The sequence below is a fragment of the Miniopterus schreibersii genome (assembly GCF_964146895.1).
Source record: "Miniopterus schreibersii genome assembly, chromosome: 2".
NCBI classification, from domain to species: domain Eukaryota; kingdom Metazoa; phylum Chordata; class Mammalia; order Chiroptera; family Miniopteridae; genus Miniopterus; species Miniopterus schreibersii.
Genome location: NC_138102.1, coordinates 140803996 through 140819097, shown reverse-complemented (window position 1 = coordinate 140819097; position 15102 = coordinate 140803996). Strand labels below are relative to the sequence as shown.

The 15102-nt window shown below is 50.2% G+C and overlaps 1 protein-coding gene across 1 annotated transcript; it reads right to left on the bottom strand.

Moving 5' to 3' along the window:
- Positions 1-1149: 1149 nt before the first annotated feature.
- KRT77 (keratin 77) lies at positions 1150-14177 on the bottom strand. The gene is made up of 9 exons (XM_081126274.1): positions 13495-14177; positions 8604-8818; positions 7428-7488; positions 6823-6918; positions 5739-5903; positions 3950-4075; positions 3610-3830; positions 3138-3172; positions 1150-2693 (listed from the first exon to the last, which is right to left on the bottom strand). Exons 1-9 carry the CDS (start codon positions 14116-14118, stop codon positions 2359-2361), a joined length of 1878 nt encoding a protein of 625 aa, XP_080982400.1. The 5' UTR covers positions 14119-14177; the 3' UTR covers positions 1150-2358.
- Between the last annotated feature and the right edge of the window lie 925 nt (positions 14178-15102).

Genomic DNA, 15102 nt, shown 5'->3' with positions numbered 1-15102 from the left:
GTCTCCAGCAGCCACCATACCTATTGGCTCATGTGTTGCCACAACTAACCACTCTAAACCATGTTTACACCCGTCTTCCTTTTCTTGTCCTTGTGCCCTTTGTCTTTGACTTCAAGTGTAAGAACTGCATCGGTCTGCTCCCTCGCCTTCCTTCCAGGCAGCTGCCTGCCCACCTTTCCCTTTCCCAGCCCCTCCCCCGGAAGGCCTGCCACCAAGACAGGTGAGATGTGGAGAAACTTTTCAGGGAGAATGCAGGGGTGTTCCTGAGAACACAGTGTCTTATAATATGAGTTGCCGTAATATTTCAGGGAATCTCATATCCAAGTTCCATCTGTATTCCTTCTGGGAATGAGAGTAGGTCACACCTTTTACGTGACTTCTTTACACAGACTCAGAAATACCATGTAGGATAAGGCAATAGCTTAACTTGTTCCATTCTTGAATTTCTGCATCTACACTTCCCTCAGAGGCATCAATGAAAGACACCCATGCCCATGGCCCCCACTGGGCTCAGCCTCTTGTCTCCCTAGCTCAGTTTCTCCTGTGAGGCTGCCCCCTCTGACTCACACACATTCAGCGTTTCTTATCTTTGAGTCTGAGCAGACTCTGGAGGGCCCTTTCCTGACCTCCAGCCCACACCTGCCCTGTTCCTCAGCTCTGTTCCACTTTCCAGCCCTCCAGGAACCTGTTGGGACTTCCCTTTCCCAGCATTGACACCTGCTGCAGGTCCCATTGCTTCTGTTGTGCTGGACACATGCTCTGATTTCTCCTCCCTCTAACCTTCCCTCCCCCATATCATTTTGGTTGTAAGCATCCTTCAGATTCAGAAATGTGTTCATTCAGCATTGCATTCTCCGTGCCTAGGCCACTGCCTGCCACACAGTGAGAGCTAAATAAATGCCTTTTGAACAAATGTGTAACAATGATCACTTTAAGGATTAATAAGATTATGTCCACAAGGTTTTTCAAGATCATGTATTACTCTTGCAATAAAAAATAGTAAAAATAATAAACTTCACTTCCCAAATATGAATTTGGGCTTGCAGAAATTAAAGAATAACTCATCTCCTGACCAAAGAGTGGTTTGGAATCACAGAGAAGTTTATTGTAGAAACACCAGAAATGTCAAATCCTTCAAGGTACAACCTTCAACCAGGAAATGATGATGTCACAGCACTGCCCAAGGGACCCACACTGAACACATCCAAGAGAATCATGAGCTTGGACCTCACGTCAGGACTTCAGTGAGCAAGCCAGTAAAAATGACCAGATCTGAGAAGCAAAGCTACCTTCTTTCTCTCAAGGCCCATTAGTTGGCCAATACTTCCCCTTTCTTGTCCCTGTAGCACATCTCAAGCATCTTATGTTAAGGCCCAAAATGAAGAGTCCAGTTCTCTCACTGCTCAGCCACAGAGGAGAGGAGACAAAGGTATCTTGTGGTCTAGGAAAGAGAGTTAAGTTACCTTGCAAATAAAAGGCAGCTCGTAGCCTGGTTTGGACTGAACTCCCCAAGACCCAAGTCTTATCCTCAAATTGCTCAGGGCCTGAGCACCTGGATGGAGCAGAGCTGGGCTGCATGTGCCCCGATCTATTGGACAATTCTCAGGAGGGCTGTTAAGGAAATTTCAGAAAGGACCAGGCTTCCAAAGAATGGAGCTGCCAGGAGGGGCAGGACAGAACAGAACTTGGTTGTTTGTCCATCAACTCCTCCGTTCGCTGCTAACTACAGTCCTACCTGTGGACAAAAACTCAGGCCCTCTGAAATGTTCCCATGGGGACTGTTCATTCAGGGGGTACCGCTTCTTGAGACAGAGATTCAGAACCAGGTCCAGATATGACATGGGTGATTGATGTGGGCAGGCAATCCACACTCTCCATCAACATGGTAGTGTGAGGCTACAGACCAAGAGGAGAAAGTGGTCCCTGCACAGAGGAGCCCCTTACGAGCTAGCTTGTCTTGCCATCAGCCTCCCTTCACCCACTCATTTTGTGGGTCCCTGAGGGATGGATTCTTGTTCCCAAGGCAGCCCAGGTGCAGGAAAGGCAGCCTGGGACTGAGAAACCTGGTGTGCTTGCCGTGAACTTTCCATTATCTGTCTTGTGGATGCTCTTTACTCCACCTGGGCCTTGGGTGGGACAGGAGTAGGCCCTCTAGGGGGAGTCTGAGTTGAGACTGTGACTGGCTGTGTTCTGACTGCCAGCCAGTGCCCTCCACAGATAGATCTGCTGTCTGGGGCTTCCCATCCAGAGGACTTTATTGGCAAAACTGCTGAGACCCATCAGGAAAAGGTAAGCGCGAGGGGATCAGGAGGGCGTGAGGGAGGGGACGGGAGCGAGGGGTCACAGAAAACTTCGCCTCTACTCCACAATGTGCTTGTGGGAGGTGTTGGTAGAAGTTTGGATGATCTGCAGTTTGGAGGAGCCACCGCTTTGGCCCCCGGACTTGCTGCTGCCTTTGCTGCTCCCTCCGTAGCTGCCGCCACCGCCACTCCCATAACCACCTCCACTGCCCCCTCCGGAGCTCCCTCCGTAGCCCCCTCCGGAAGCCCCTCCGTAGCCCCCTCCGTAGCCCCCGCCACCCCGGGAGCTGCCGCCTCCTCCGCTGTAGCCCCAGCTGCTGCCGCCGCCGCCGTAACCTCCGGAGCCTCGACCACCGCTTCCTGCGCCGAGAGTCACCTGGCTGCTCTGCACAGCTGTGGGGAAAGGACACCCAGACTCGGGTCAGAGGCCTGGGCAGCCGCCCCGCCTCCCCGCAACCACCCCCAGGAGGCCGCCCACAGCCTCCCTCACTGGCAGCATCTGACTTGCAGAAAGACACATTGGATGAAAGCATTCCCATTTCCAAAGTATTCTTCATGCTACAAGGGATGCGGAGGCACATTCTCATTATGAATATACCCTAAGGAGTTCTAAGCCATGCTGATTATTAGGAATCATAAAAATTAAGATAAGCAAGAACTAAAATCCTAATTTATTTCAATGAATTTCTTCTGGCTTTGCAGTTGTGTTTGCTCTTTTGTTTTCATTGCGTGGGACTGGAAATTAAAATGCCCATTGCCAGTTCCCTGCTGGGCAACCCTGCTGAGCCCTCCTCTGCTTAGCACCAATCAGCCCAGCTCCAGGACTCTGTTACTTACAGATGCTCACACGGTTCTGCAGCTCTCCTGACATCCTGTAAAACCAAAGCACACATTAGCCAGACCCAAAGGAAGGCATGTAGCAGCCTGGAGACATCAGGAGCAGAGATGTCCCATGGGAAGAGAGAGCATCCCTAACCCTTGTGCATGGGAAAGATGTGTGCATAGGCAGAGAGGCCAGGGGCCAGTGGGGCCAGAAGGGATTTTAAATATTTTCTTAAAGCCTTTTAACACTGGATGTCACCACCTGGCTGCAATGGCTTGGGTCAGTGTTCAGGTACATTCTGCTTAGGGGCAGGAGAATGATGATAATGTCCCTGCCAAATCACACATCCTCTGCTTCTGACTTGAATGCTTCTGCTCACCCTGGGCTACCAGTCTTCCCAAAAAGCTGGGATGATCTTCTCTCCGAATAGTTCGTCCCCCTACTCTAGCAGTGCAACCTGCGCTTTGGCCCCAAAGCATGGCCCACCTGCTCTCCTCGCCCTCCAGCAGCCTGCGGTAGGTGGCAATCTCCACATCCAGGGACAGCTTGGCTCCCAGCAGTGCCTGGTAGTCCCGCAGCAGACGGGCCATGCGCTCCTTGGACTGCTGCAGGGCCTCCTCCATGCCCTGCAGCTTCTGCCCGGCATCCTGGAGGGCCTGATTTCCTTTCTCCTCTGCATCCGAAATGACCCCGCGCATCTGGTCAATCTGCTCGGGAGATGGTCACAGAGAAGAAGCGTGCAAGGGTTGAGTTTCAGGAGCCCCATCCCGGAGGGCATTGTGGGAGGCGGCATGTCTGGTCAGCCCACCCTGAACACCCATCTCACCTGCTTCTTGACACTGCCAATCTCAGCTTGCAGCCTCTGGATGGTGCGGGTGAGGTCTGCAATCTCCATCCTGCTGTTCTTCAGATCGTCTCCATGTCTTCCTGCTGTCATCTGGAGCTCCTGGTACTGAGGGTTAAAGGCGGCATCACGGTCAGCCTGCTGCTTACCATGAGCCCCTCCGGGAGAGAATGGATCTGCCTTCCCAGACCCTACCCAAGAATCCTCTCCCCTGAAAAAGTTCCCAGGTCCTACCTACACACACACACACACACACACACACACACACTCACACCTGTGCCAAACCTCCCTCATCTGAGCTGTGACCACACACACACACCAACAGCCCTCATTCCCACCGTGTCTGGGTCAGCCCTACATCCCAGACTGACAAAGCTGCTTCCTGAGGCCCTTTTCCCCACATCTAAGCCTTCACACTGGTCCTTACCCACACTGGGACCCCCCCTCATTTTTTCTACCCTGCCATATTTCTTCCTACCCTTTTCCAGGATGATTTCACTAGCAGCGAGGCCCTCATTTCCTCAGGGCCCTCAGCATGCTCCACATTTATTTGCATTTTCCTCCCTATCTCCTTTCCCATGTCTACATGGTCCCAGCAAGAGGAGCTCCACCCATAGGCCATGACTCTGAAGGAAGCAGTGGGGAGGGCTGGCTCAAAGGCATCTCTGTATTCCAATGTTTTCACTGTTGGCCATCTACCTCCCCAGTCTGATGCTGAAATCCAAGTCAGTCAGAAAATCTGCCTGCAGGACAGTGGGACAGAGGCCAGCGAGCTTGGAGTTGGCCGCAGATAACCACAAAGCAGATCTCAAGTGCCAAGTGTCTAGAATTTAGTAACTGGACTTTGACCTTTACCTACAGAGTCTTCACCCTCGAAAAGGTCCAGGTCCATTTATGTTAAAGAAGTAACCAAAGATGTGCCCAAAGACTTACTACAAAGATGTTTATCTGAAAACAAGGGTCTATAATGAACATGGACACCGCACTGCCATTAAAGGTGATGGAGAATATGTAATATCACAGAAGGGCATTCAAAGTGATAAGTAAAAGAGAATAGCACAAAGCTACATTTCAAAAGATCTCATTATGAAAAAATAAGAATAAAACATTATAATGGTTGAGAGCATCAGTTGCTACATTGCACACCTGAGTTTAATTAAGCCCTGCCTCTGCCACTGACCAGCCACAAGGCCTTAGAGAAATTAGGTCATCTCCTACTCTATTATATGTAAAATAGGAGTAATAAAAACCTTACCTCCTGCAGCTGTTGGAAGGAGTAAATGAAATAACATATATAAAGTACTTAGTGCAGTGTTGGGCACATACGAGTTTTCCATAAATATCAGCTACAGAGAACTGGTAGGAAATATGTGAACATATTAATAGTGGGAGAGGGAGATGAGTAATCTTTATCTGTAATTTCTAACTTTTCTATAACAAATTTGTTTGGCTTTAGAAATAAGAGAAAGATGATACAAGTTCCAGGAGGTATATTTTGTTTATTTGTTTTAATTTTTTTTTATTGATTTCAGAGAGAGAAAGGGAAGGGAGAGAGATGGAAACATCAATGATGAGAGTCATTGATCGGCTGCCTCCCGCATGCCCCCCCTTGGGAATTGAGCCTGCAACCCGGGCACGTGCCCTGACTGGGAATCAAACCTCAACCTCCTGGATCGCAGGTCACTGCTCAACCGTTGAGCCACGCCCAGCCCGGGGGGAGGTATGTTTAGTTTTGAGTCCCGAGTCCGGGCGGTGGGGCAGCAGGGCTTACCTTGGTCTGGTACAGTGCTTCAGCCTCCTCCTTGCTCTTCTGTGCGATCATCTCGTACTGGGTCTGCACGGCTGCGATGATGCTGTCCAGATCCAGGGAGCGGTTGTTGTCCATGGACACGATGACATTGGTGTCACTGATGTAAGTCTGCATCTGGGACAGCTCCTGAAGGCGTGAACCACAGGCTGACTCCTTCTACTGTCCACCTGGGGCCTCAATTTCCCTTTTCTGCCCCCTCAAGGCTCTCTGGGAAAGCCAGAAGCCTGGGCCAGATGGGACTCTCGGGGAAAGTTCTTTCAATTGTTGTTGCGCACTGAGAGATGCCTTAACTAAAGGTAAAGGCACCCAGACCCAGAAGAAGAAAGAGCCTGAAATCAGAGCCCTTGCAGACGCCCCCTGTCCATCAAGCCACTCCTGTGCCCTGTATCTCTGCCTCACTCTGGCCTGGCCACCACCTTGATCTGGGCCTTCTGACAGGCAGACTTGCTCCTTGAAAGCACAGGGATTCTCAGAGGCAATAGAAAGAAGTCCACTTGTGCAGCCATTCCCACTAACTTTTGAGTCTGGACTCTACCTTGACTAGTTGCGTAACTGAGCAAGAGATTTACTTTCTCAGTGCCTCGGTTGTCTCATCTGTATAACGGAAATACCCAGGACATCATAAATATCCTAGCACAGCATCTGGCCCAGGGCAGTGGCCCTGAGTTAGACCAAGGGTGAGGAGAGCATATTATCCACCACCACTGCTCTCTTCATCTTCGTTCGCTTTGAGACCTACAGTGTCCTCTCCTATGGAGTTTCCTAACAGCCCCCATTGATTTCCCAGCACTGATGAAGATTTCTGGTTGGTTTTGCCCCTGAATGTCCTGGGGCCAGCTTCACCTTGTCCTGTCTCAGGACTCTCCTGGCCTCCTAGCTCCAGCACACCCACCCAGGAATCCCGAGCACTAGGGGTGAAGAGGATGGTTGAGGTAACTGGGGAGAGGATTCCCTAGTGGACAATGTTTCATTTCAGGCCTTCCCCTCTTACAGCCCATAAGCCTTCTAAGATGTGAGAAAAGACAAGAATTTCTTATGAACTCACCAGCTCAAAGAAATATTTCAGGAAATTGACCTCCCCAAGCAGAAGGTCCACCTTGGACTGCAGGTCCACTTTGTTTATATAAGCAGCATCCACATCCTGAACAGCAAGCAAAGACAGTCTGACTTTTTGCCCAGGTATTGCCTGCCACCAGCTAGTTGGGTGGCCTGGGCAAGTAACAAAGCTTCTCTGGGTTTACCTCCTTGTCAGAAAATTCTTCACCTCACTCAAATAAGGGATCTGCAAATTCTGGCTTTCCTGGCCATAAGGAAATGTGACACCAAGCTCTTCATCTTGGTTAGTCACACACAGCACCCCAGGCCCCAGGGCCATACATAAATGACACTCAAAAGCTATCAATTAATTTAATTTCACTTTCAGGGCATTAGAGAGATTAAAAGCTCAAGAATTCCTAAAGATCCATATTAGCATCACTTTCAGACTTGGCCATTCAGTGTAAGGGCCCCAGCATTTGGGCAACATGCTCAACAAGTTGGCCCCCAGGGTCACCCTGTCCATCCCTCCATCACACAGCCTCCCATACGAATTCTTCTCTCTGCTCAGCTGCCTGGGCCCACAGTCCCCCTCAGGACAACCCTATCAGTCACCTTCTTCAGGATGACAAAGTCATTCTCATTGTTGGTTCTCCGGTTGATTTCTTCCTCATATCTGTAGGGGGAAGGTAAGAAAGAGAGGCAGGCTGCAGGAGCTGACCTTGGCTCCTTGAGGATTCTCCTGGACTCTGACTGTCCCTTACCAAGGCCTGCCACTCTCATTGGCAAGCAGCTGGAGCCAGCTCTTGGTTCTCCAGTTCAACATGGGGACAATAACCCAAGGTGGAAAATCCAGAGCCACAAAGAACACTTCCAAAGTGTCCATTTTTTTATTTGTAAATTTGTCAAGTTCAATTGTTTTTTTAATTGAGAACTTAAAGTAACCATCTTTACTAAATTTTTTCAAAGAGAAAAAAATTTCACCTATGATTCTGCCCCTACCCCCAACACCTTCAGTGCGAATTTCATTTCTTCCTTTTCGATTCACACACACTCAACTCTACTGGTCTCGTGCAGTAAGCATGTCAAGGGGATGCTACAAGCAGCACCCTGCACCTGCAGCATGGAATGGTAAGGTGACTCGGTGCAGGAGCAGCTGATACAGAATTAGACAAGTCCTGTCACCCCTACTATTATTATAAATAATAACTAGTGCTTACTGCAGGCTTAGTATGCACAGACACAGCCTAAGAACTTATAACTTCATCTAAATCAGTGGATCTCAAAGTGTGGTCCCCAGTCTCCCAGCATCACCATCCCTCGGAAATATTAGAAATACAAACACTCCAGCCCCATCCCAGCCCTACCTGACCGATCTCATTTTAACAAGCTGATGCACACTCAAGTTTGAGAGCCTCAATCTACCCCTCACAACAATCCAACAGGGAGGGCACTTACTAGCCCCACTCGACTAATGTGAAAACTAAAGCCTTAGATGGATGAACTTGCAGGCAGCCAGAAAGTGGCAAAGCCCACACTGGAACTGAGGCTTATCTGGCCCCAGCATCCGAGGAGCTTGTCTGCCCCGACCCCATGCAATACAATCAGGGGCTGAGGGGCAACACCAAGGCCACCATATGCAAACGGTACCCTGCAGCTGTGTGCTGCAGAGCCTGCATGGCCGTGCCGTGGCCCTGCTCCCCCCCTTACACAGTGACACCGAAGCAGGATGCCTCGGCTGCGCATCAGCTCCCCGCCCGCTTTCCCGGGGTGCTTCGCCCGGCCCCTCACTTGTTCTTGTAGTCCTCCACCAAGTCCTGCATGCTCATGACCTCCGAGCTCTGGCGCATCTGCTCTGCGTTGAGGAAGTCCACCTGCCGCCGCAGCTCACCGATGTAGTTCTCCAAGGCAGGCTCCAGGTTGAAGGTCCTAGTCGACGTGTTTATCTGCTGCAGCAGCTCCCATTTCGTTTGTAGCACCTGATTCTGCTGCTCCAGGAATCGCACCTAAAAGCAAGAGACCTCCAAGTTCACCCCAGGTCATGGGTCTGAGAAACTCCCCATTGGGAGGGGATGGGCAGCCCCAGAGTATGTCCAGAACTCAGAGAATCAGGGCGACCCCTCCAGGGATCTGAGAGCATCCCTTTCTTTGGGACCAGGACACATGACACTGTGGTTGCTGACGGTTGATCCATGGCTGTAAAGTCAACTAGCCTAAAATTACCACTCAGCTAACATTGTATTGAAGGTAAATCCCTCCAGCTGAGCCCCTTGTTTGCTTTAGCTATCCCCATTTACAGCCCAGCGCTATCACTGTCCCACTCGGCTTATCTGTGCCAACATTAGGAAATGGCGACAGGCTTCAGAAACCCAGACACATCCCAGGCGCATTTCTCTTTGTGGCTGAAATGCTTTATGTGCCTGAGGAGAAAGGAAAACAAGAGGAGGGAAGGAAGAATTTGGCTTAGAATATTAACTGATTCCTGAGCCGACCTGCCTAGGTGTCCCCACCACCTTCGCTGTCTGCCAGTATGTTTTCCAGGAAGGTCACCGCATTTAAATGCTTTTATAACTCAAACAGAATTTTAAAAGTAAATGTCCTCATTTTTTGTAATACATTCCAGCATCCAAAGTGAGGACCTCGGGGTTGTCTAGCGCCCAGGAACCACCCAGATTGCTATTTCCTTCATTCACACAGAGAATCAAAAGTGGGCATCATCCTATATTCTTAGCATCTATTCCCCAAAATTGAGGACACAGAGGTCAGGTACAGGGCCCAGAGAGCTGGCTGGCTCTACAGACCGAGTGCAGGGGCTGTGCTTTGCATGGTGATAATCACCCCTCACCCACAGGTGGAGCCTCCAGGCCGTGTGTTCGGTGAAGACCCCGGGCGCCGCTCTGCGTTGCTCAGGTGAGCGCACACTCGCCAGGGTCTGCCTGGGAGCTGGGTATGGGGGCAGACCCATTGCTTGTGCCGTCAGAACAGAACCCTGAAGACCCACCTACAACGCAGCACTAAGGAGGGTGCCCAGCACCCCCGCCCTGAGACTGCCCATCAGAGGGTCTAGCCCTTGTTAACTCCTTTTGGGTCCTGACTTTTGGCTGGAAAATGTGCACAAAGAACAGTTTCTCGTGGCTCACTGACGCTTAACTTGTGAAGGCAAGAGATAAGGCAAACCAGCTCTCACAGGTTTGTCAGCACGGCTCGAAACATGTGAGAAACTTCTGCCACCTGGCCTGTTTTCACTCAGGCGGCACTCCCAGGGAGTGGAGGAAGCTACTGAACACTTGTTCATAGCCCTGTGTTACGTTGTGGGGACAAAAAGAAAGAGTCGTATGGTCCCACAGGGAAACCCCACGTCAAACAGTGAGGGTGCAGTCAAACAAATCTGAGTGCTTTGGGCTTAGCCTGAGTACCCGAGTCAGAGAAACCGTGGTTCACGTCAGGCCAAGCAAACTGCAAAGGCAGAGTCTGGCTTCAGGGAGTGCCAGGCAATTTTAATGGGATTTAAGTAGAAACATCCCTGAAGCCATTGTGAATTTTCCCCAGGCTCCCCAAAACACTCCTGGACTGTGACCCCATCAGCAATACCAAGGGAAAGCTCAGCTAACACAGATAAAATTTAGCGCCATACTGAGCTAAGCTTCTAACTGGAAAAAGCACACCCCACTCGACCTCTCATGCCCCTCTCCCTCCCCTTCATGGCACTCCAGCTACAGAGGCCCCCTCATGCCTCCAGCAGCCCAGATCTCCCCAACTCTGCCTGGCTAACTCCTTTCCACCCTTCAGTTCTCAGCTAAAGTGGCCTCTCCCTGGTATCTTCCTTCATCAGCCTCTATTTGTCCCCCATGACATCTGTCATGATTTGTAGCCTTTTGGTGGTGTCTTAGCATGTCCCCTCTCTGCCAGGTGTGAGCCCCAGGAAGGCAGACCCATGTTTGCTTTGTTGTCCAGTGGGCACAGGTGGTGAGAACCATGGACACACAGTGCCCAACACAGAGAAGTCAGTTTATAAGTATCAAAAGCTAATGAAATGCTAAGGGCTTTGGAACTGCCTGGCATAGAGGATTCAAGGTCAGCTGAACAAGGTCAGGCCAGTGTCCCCATGGGAAGAACTGGACCCCCCTTTTCTTCCTGAGGTTCTTTTCCTTTGTCATTGGTTTGGAAAAAGCCCATGTCTCCATTCCTACTCTCTGAGAGTCAAGCCTGACACATGAAGGGCTGGCTCAATTTTTCATTCAACACAAATTTATTGAGTAGTTATCATGTACCAGGCACTATTCTGTATGCTGGAGATTCAATAAACAAAACAGACAAAATCCCTGCTTTCCAGGAGTTTACATGCTATTCAGAGAGACAACTGTAAAGAAATGTGAGATATACAGTGTGTCAAATGACTGTAGGGGCTATGGAGAAAAGTAACACAGGGATGGTGGCGAGGGATGCTAAGATGAGGGTGCTACTCTAAATAGGAAGATCAGGGAAGACCTCACTGAGACAGTGGCATCTGAGCTAAAACCTGGAGGAGGTGAGGGGGCAAGCCAGCTTACTCTTTGGAGGGAGAAGTTCCAAGCAGAGGAAATAGCAAGTGCAAAGGCCCTGAGGTAAGACCATGCTTGGGGAGCTGGAGGATGCAAAAATGCAATAGTGTGCTGGTAAGCAAAAGGAAAGCAGGAGTGGAGACAGAGAGGGAGTTCAGGGGCACTGCAGACAGTGAGTTTGTACCCAGGGGAGTTAAATTCCAGCCATCACTCTGTTATTAAGGCTTGCAGCTCAAGAACTGTTCCATCCGGTGGTGGCAACGTTGCCTAATTCTCACAAATGCAAGCCAGGGGTTAGCAGCAGCTGTGGGTTGGAGGGCCAGATTATATAGGACCTTATAGGGCCTTGGCTTTTATTCTAAATAAGACAAGAAGCCAATGAAGTATTTAAATAAACGAGTGATGTGATTTTTTTTTCATATTTTTATTGATTTTAGAGAGAAGAAGGGAGAGAGAAAGAGAGAAACATTGATGAGAAAGAAACATCACTTGGCTGCCTCCTGCATGCCCCTTACCAAGGATCAAGCCCGCAACCCAGGCATGTGCCCCGACCATGAACTGAACTGATGACATCCTGGTTCATGGGTATACTCTCAACCCCTGCGCCACACTGGCTGGGCTTTTTAAAGAATAGCTCTCATGTGGTACTAAGAGTAGGCTGAATAAGGTTAAATGTGAAAGCAGGGGGACCAGATCAGAAACTAGTGTCAAAGTCACTGCAGTAGAAGCCTTCTCCCTTCCTGCCAGGTCAGAGCCTTCCTGGGTAAGAACTCTGTCCTCATGGTCAGCACAGGCCATGCCCTTGGGGAAGGACAAGAAACCACAGTGTCTTGCATCTTGGTCTCTGTGCACAGTTCCATGCCACAAAACTGAACAAGTATCCTATTAATGGCAGGAACCACAATCAAGTGAGAGTCTCAGGAGGTCAGCCAGCAGCCCATGGTCATTTCACTGACCCCCTTCCCCAACCTGCTTTTGTTCCCGCTCCTCCCTTGGTCTAGCTTTGACCTCCCAGTGGTGTCTCCCTTCACCTGTCACCTCCTTGCTCCAGTCAAGCCCTCCCAGTCCCTGCCTATGCCTGAGGTGTGATAATATTCAACCAGATTTCCCATCCAGGGTGATCAGATGTAGCCAAGAACACTTTGATAGTGCTCTGTTGAGGTGATCTCTGGGCCTCAACACTCTTACCCCTCCTCCCCCAGCTCACACACTCTGTCCCACCCCCAGCATTTATCCAAATATCAGAGGCTGGGTATACAACCCAAAGCTGGACCTTGGCCATGGCTACTCTGCTGTCAAACCACAGGTCAAGCTCTGGCCTCAACACTGAACTCCTGTGGGGACTGAGGGAAAGTCACTGAGAATCCAGGGAACTTTTTACCCCAGGGTGCTTCCCAAGATATCCCCTGGGGCAAAAAAACCTTCTGGAGACCCTACAGTAGCCACTGTGCCTCCCCTTTTACACAAAAGGAAATGCTGGAGCAAGGTGTTCCCCATAGGTCTTCCACCAGCCTCTGCCTGGTGATTTGGTCCTGGACCAGGCCTAATCTAAGGTCTAATCAGAGAACTAGGGGGAGGTTCATCTGGCACATTCTTGGCCCTTGATGAGCTAAAATGAGGAATTTAGACAGAATTCTACTTAGTATGCTGTTGACTTTCCCCCCCAGAGATACCCACCAGGGCATTCACCTAGTCTCTGCCATGACACCTTGAGAACAAGGAGTCGCCCTGTGGCACACTGTCTGGGATATAACAGATGTTTAGTAAATGTTTGTGGGATGGATGGACCGATGGATGGATGGATGGATGGATGGATGGATGGATGGATGGATGGATGGATGGAAAGTGAATAATCGTGAATGAGAATGCAATTACTATACCATGTATTTTGTCTATTGGGAATTTTCACACCTCTTGTGTGCTTTTCTGCCAAAAGGAAACATAGAGACAAGTTCCCTCATTAAGTCAAATTGAGGCCTAAATGAGGTAAATGCTTTCTTAAGGTCCCAGGACATACACATCTGGAAGCAACTGTCATCACCAAACCGAGGCAGCACAATGTGATGAGAGCGAGCAGGGCACGAGGCCCTCTCAGTCACTGGTTGGGGCCCAGAGGCACTGCCTGCCCCTGAGGCACTCACCTTGTCAATGAAGGAGGCAAACTTGTTGTTGAGAACCATGATCTGCTCCCGCTCCTGGGTCTTGATCCTCTGAATTTCAGGGTCCACCTCTAGGTCAAGTGGCTGTAGGAGGCTCTGGTTAATGCTCACCCGTTGGATGCCCCCCAGGGGACAAGAACCAAAGCCCCCAAGCCCAAAATTGCTACCCCCAAAACCACCTCCTCCATAGCCACCACCTCCAAAGCCACCGCCCCCAATGGCACCACCTCCGAAGCCACCACCTCCAGAACCACCACCCCCAAAACCACCAAAAGCGCCACTTCCAAAACCACCACCTCCACAGCCACCGCCCCCCAAGTTCCTGGCCCCTCCAAATCCCCCTCCCACGCCCCCACCCTGGCGGAAACCACTGGCGCTTCTCTCCACTAGGTTAACCGAGATGCTTTTGCTGCCACCCAGATTGTAGAGGCTCCGGGAGCCAAACCCCCTCGCATGGCTCCCATAACCACCACCGCATCTCCCTCGGACCTGACACACAGAGCTCACAGCCCCCCTGCCACCACCAGAGCCTGCAGGAGAGCCCAGGCTGTAAACCCTCTTGCTCCTTGAGCTGAACGCCGACTGAGAGCTAAACTGGCGGCTCATGGTTGCTGGAGCATACAGGCAAGCAGACAAGAGCAAGGGCCCAGCTGGAAGGAGGCAGAGACCAGGGCGGGAAGGAGCGTGTGACTCCCTTGCAAGAGCCCTGGCTCCGGCTCTATATATACACACACAGGCATGGCCTGGGCGGGGCATTTCCCGAATCCTGGGAGGAGAGTATTTGTGTTTAGTTTGCCTGCCAGCACCATCTGTCTCAAACCTCATACCTATGAGTTGCAGAAATTGCACTGTAGGCAAACTTCCCCAACTTGATCATTTATCATTCATCTCTTGCCATTTAGAGATCAGAGTGCTGTAATCTCTCAGATCAAGTCGCTGGAAACTCCTCTACAAGTTTCCCCCAAATTATTGGTTGATATCTTCCTAAGAAGCTCCACCACTAAGTTGTTTGTTTGGGGGGGGGAGGGGGCGGTGCCCTGGAGATCCGGGGCAAAGCTGGGGGTTGTCTAGCTGCCTAGGGACCACAGCTGGAACAAGGGCAGAGTTATGATGGGACAAAAATTTTGTCCCCACCCCTTGCTTCTGCTCCCCCGTTGTTGTTATCACCATGTACACCCCAAATTTTAATCACATGAGAACATGGTATTGTGGTCACTGAGTGTAAGCGAAAGCCAGGGGAGCCTGTCCAAGACTGCCCACCTTTTGCTGGATGCATTGGTGCTTCTCTCCACACCTCAGGCTCCTCAAATACAAACAGATGAGGTCCGGTAGCACCAAGGGTCTGTGATTGTATATTCATTGAGCATCTACCAGGACCTAATATTGTCTTCTAAACCAAAAGACAAACCATCCCAAAATCCCTCTATTTTTCTTTACATTCCCAATCTATTATAAACCAATGCTTTTATAAAACAGAATAAAAATAAATTATCTTTAAAAGGAGATTTTTTTTTCAAGGTATACAAAATACAAGGCCCAATTTTTTATTTTAGCTTCAACAGACATAAAGTTATTCTATTGCGAAAAGGC

Coding starts and splice junctions, on each gene's coding strand:
- KRT77 (XM_081126274.1), bottom strand. CDS start 14,118: ATGAGCCGCCAGTTTAGCTCTCAGTCGGCGTTCAGCTCAAGGAGCAAG. Junction 5,904..6,822: donor TGAAATATTTCTTTGAGCTG/GTGAGTTCATAA, acceptor TCACGCCTTCAG/GAGCTGTCCCAGATGCAGAC. Junction 3,173..3,609: donor CTGGAGGGCGAGGAGAGCAG/GTGGGCCATGCT, acceptor TTGGTTTTACAG/GATGTCAGGAGAGCTGCAGA.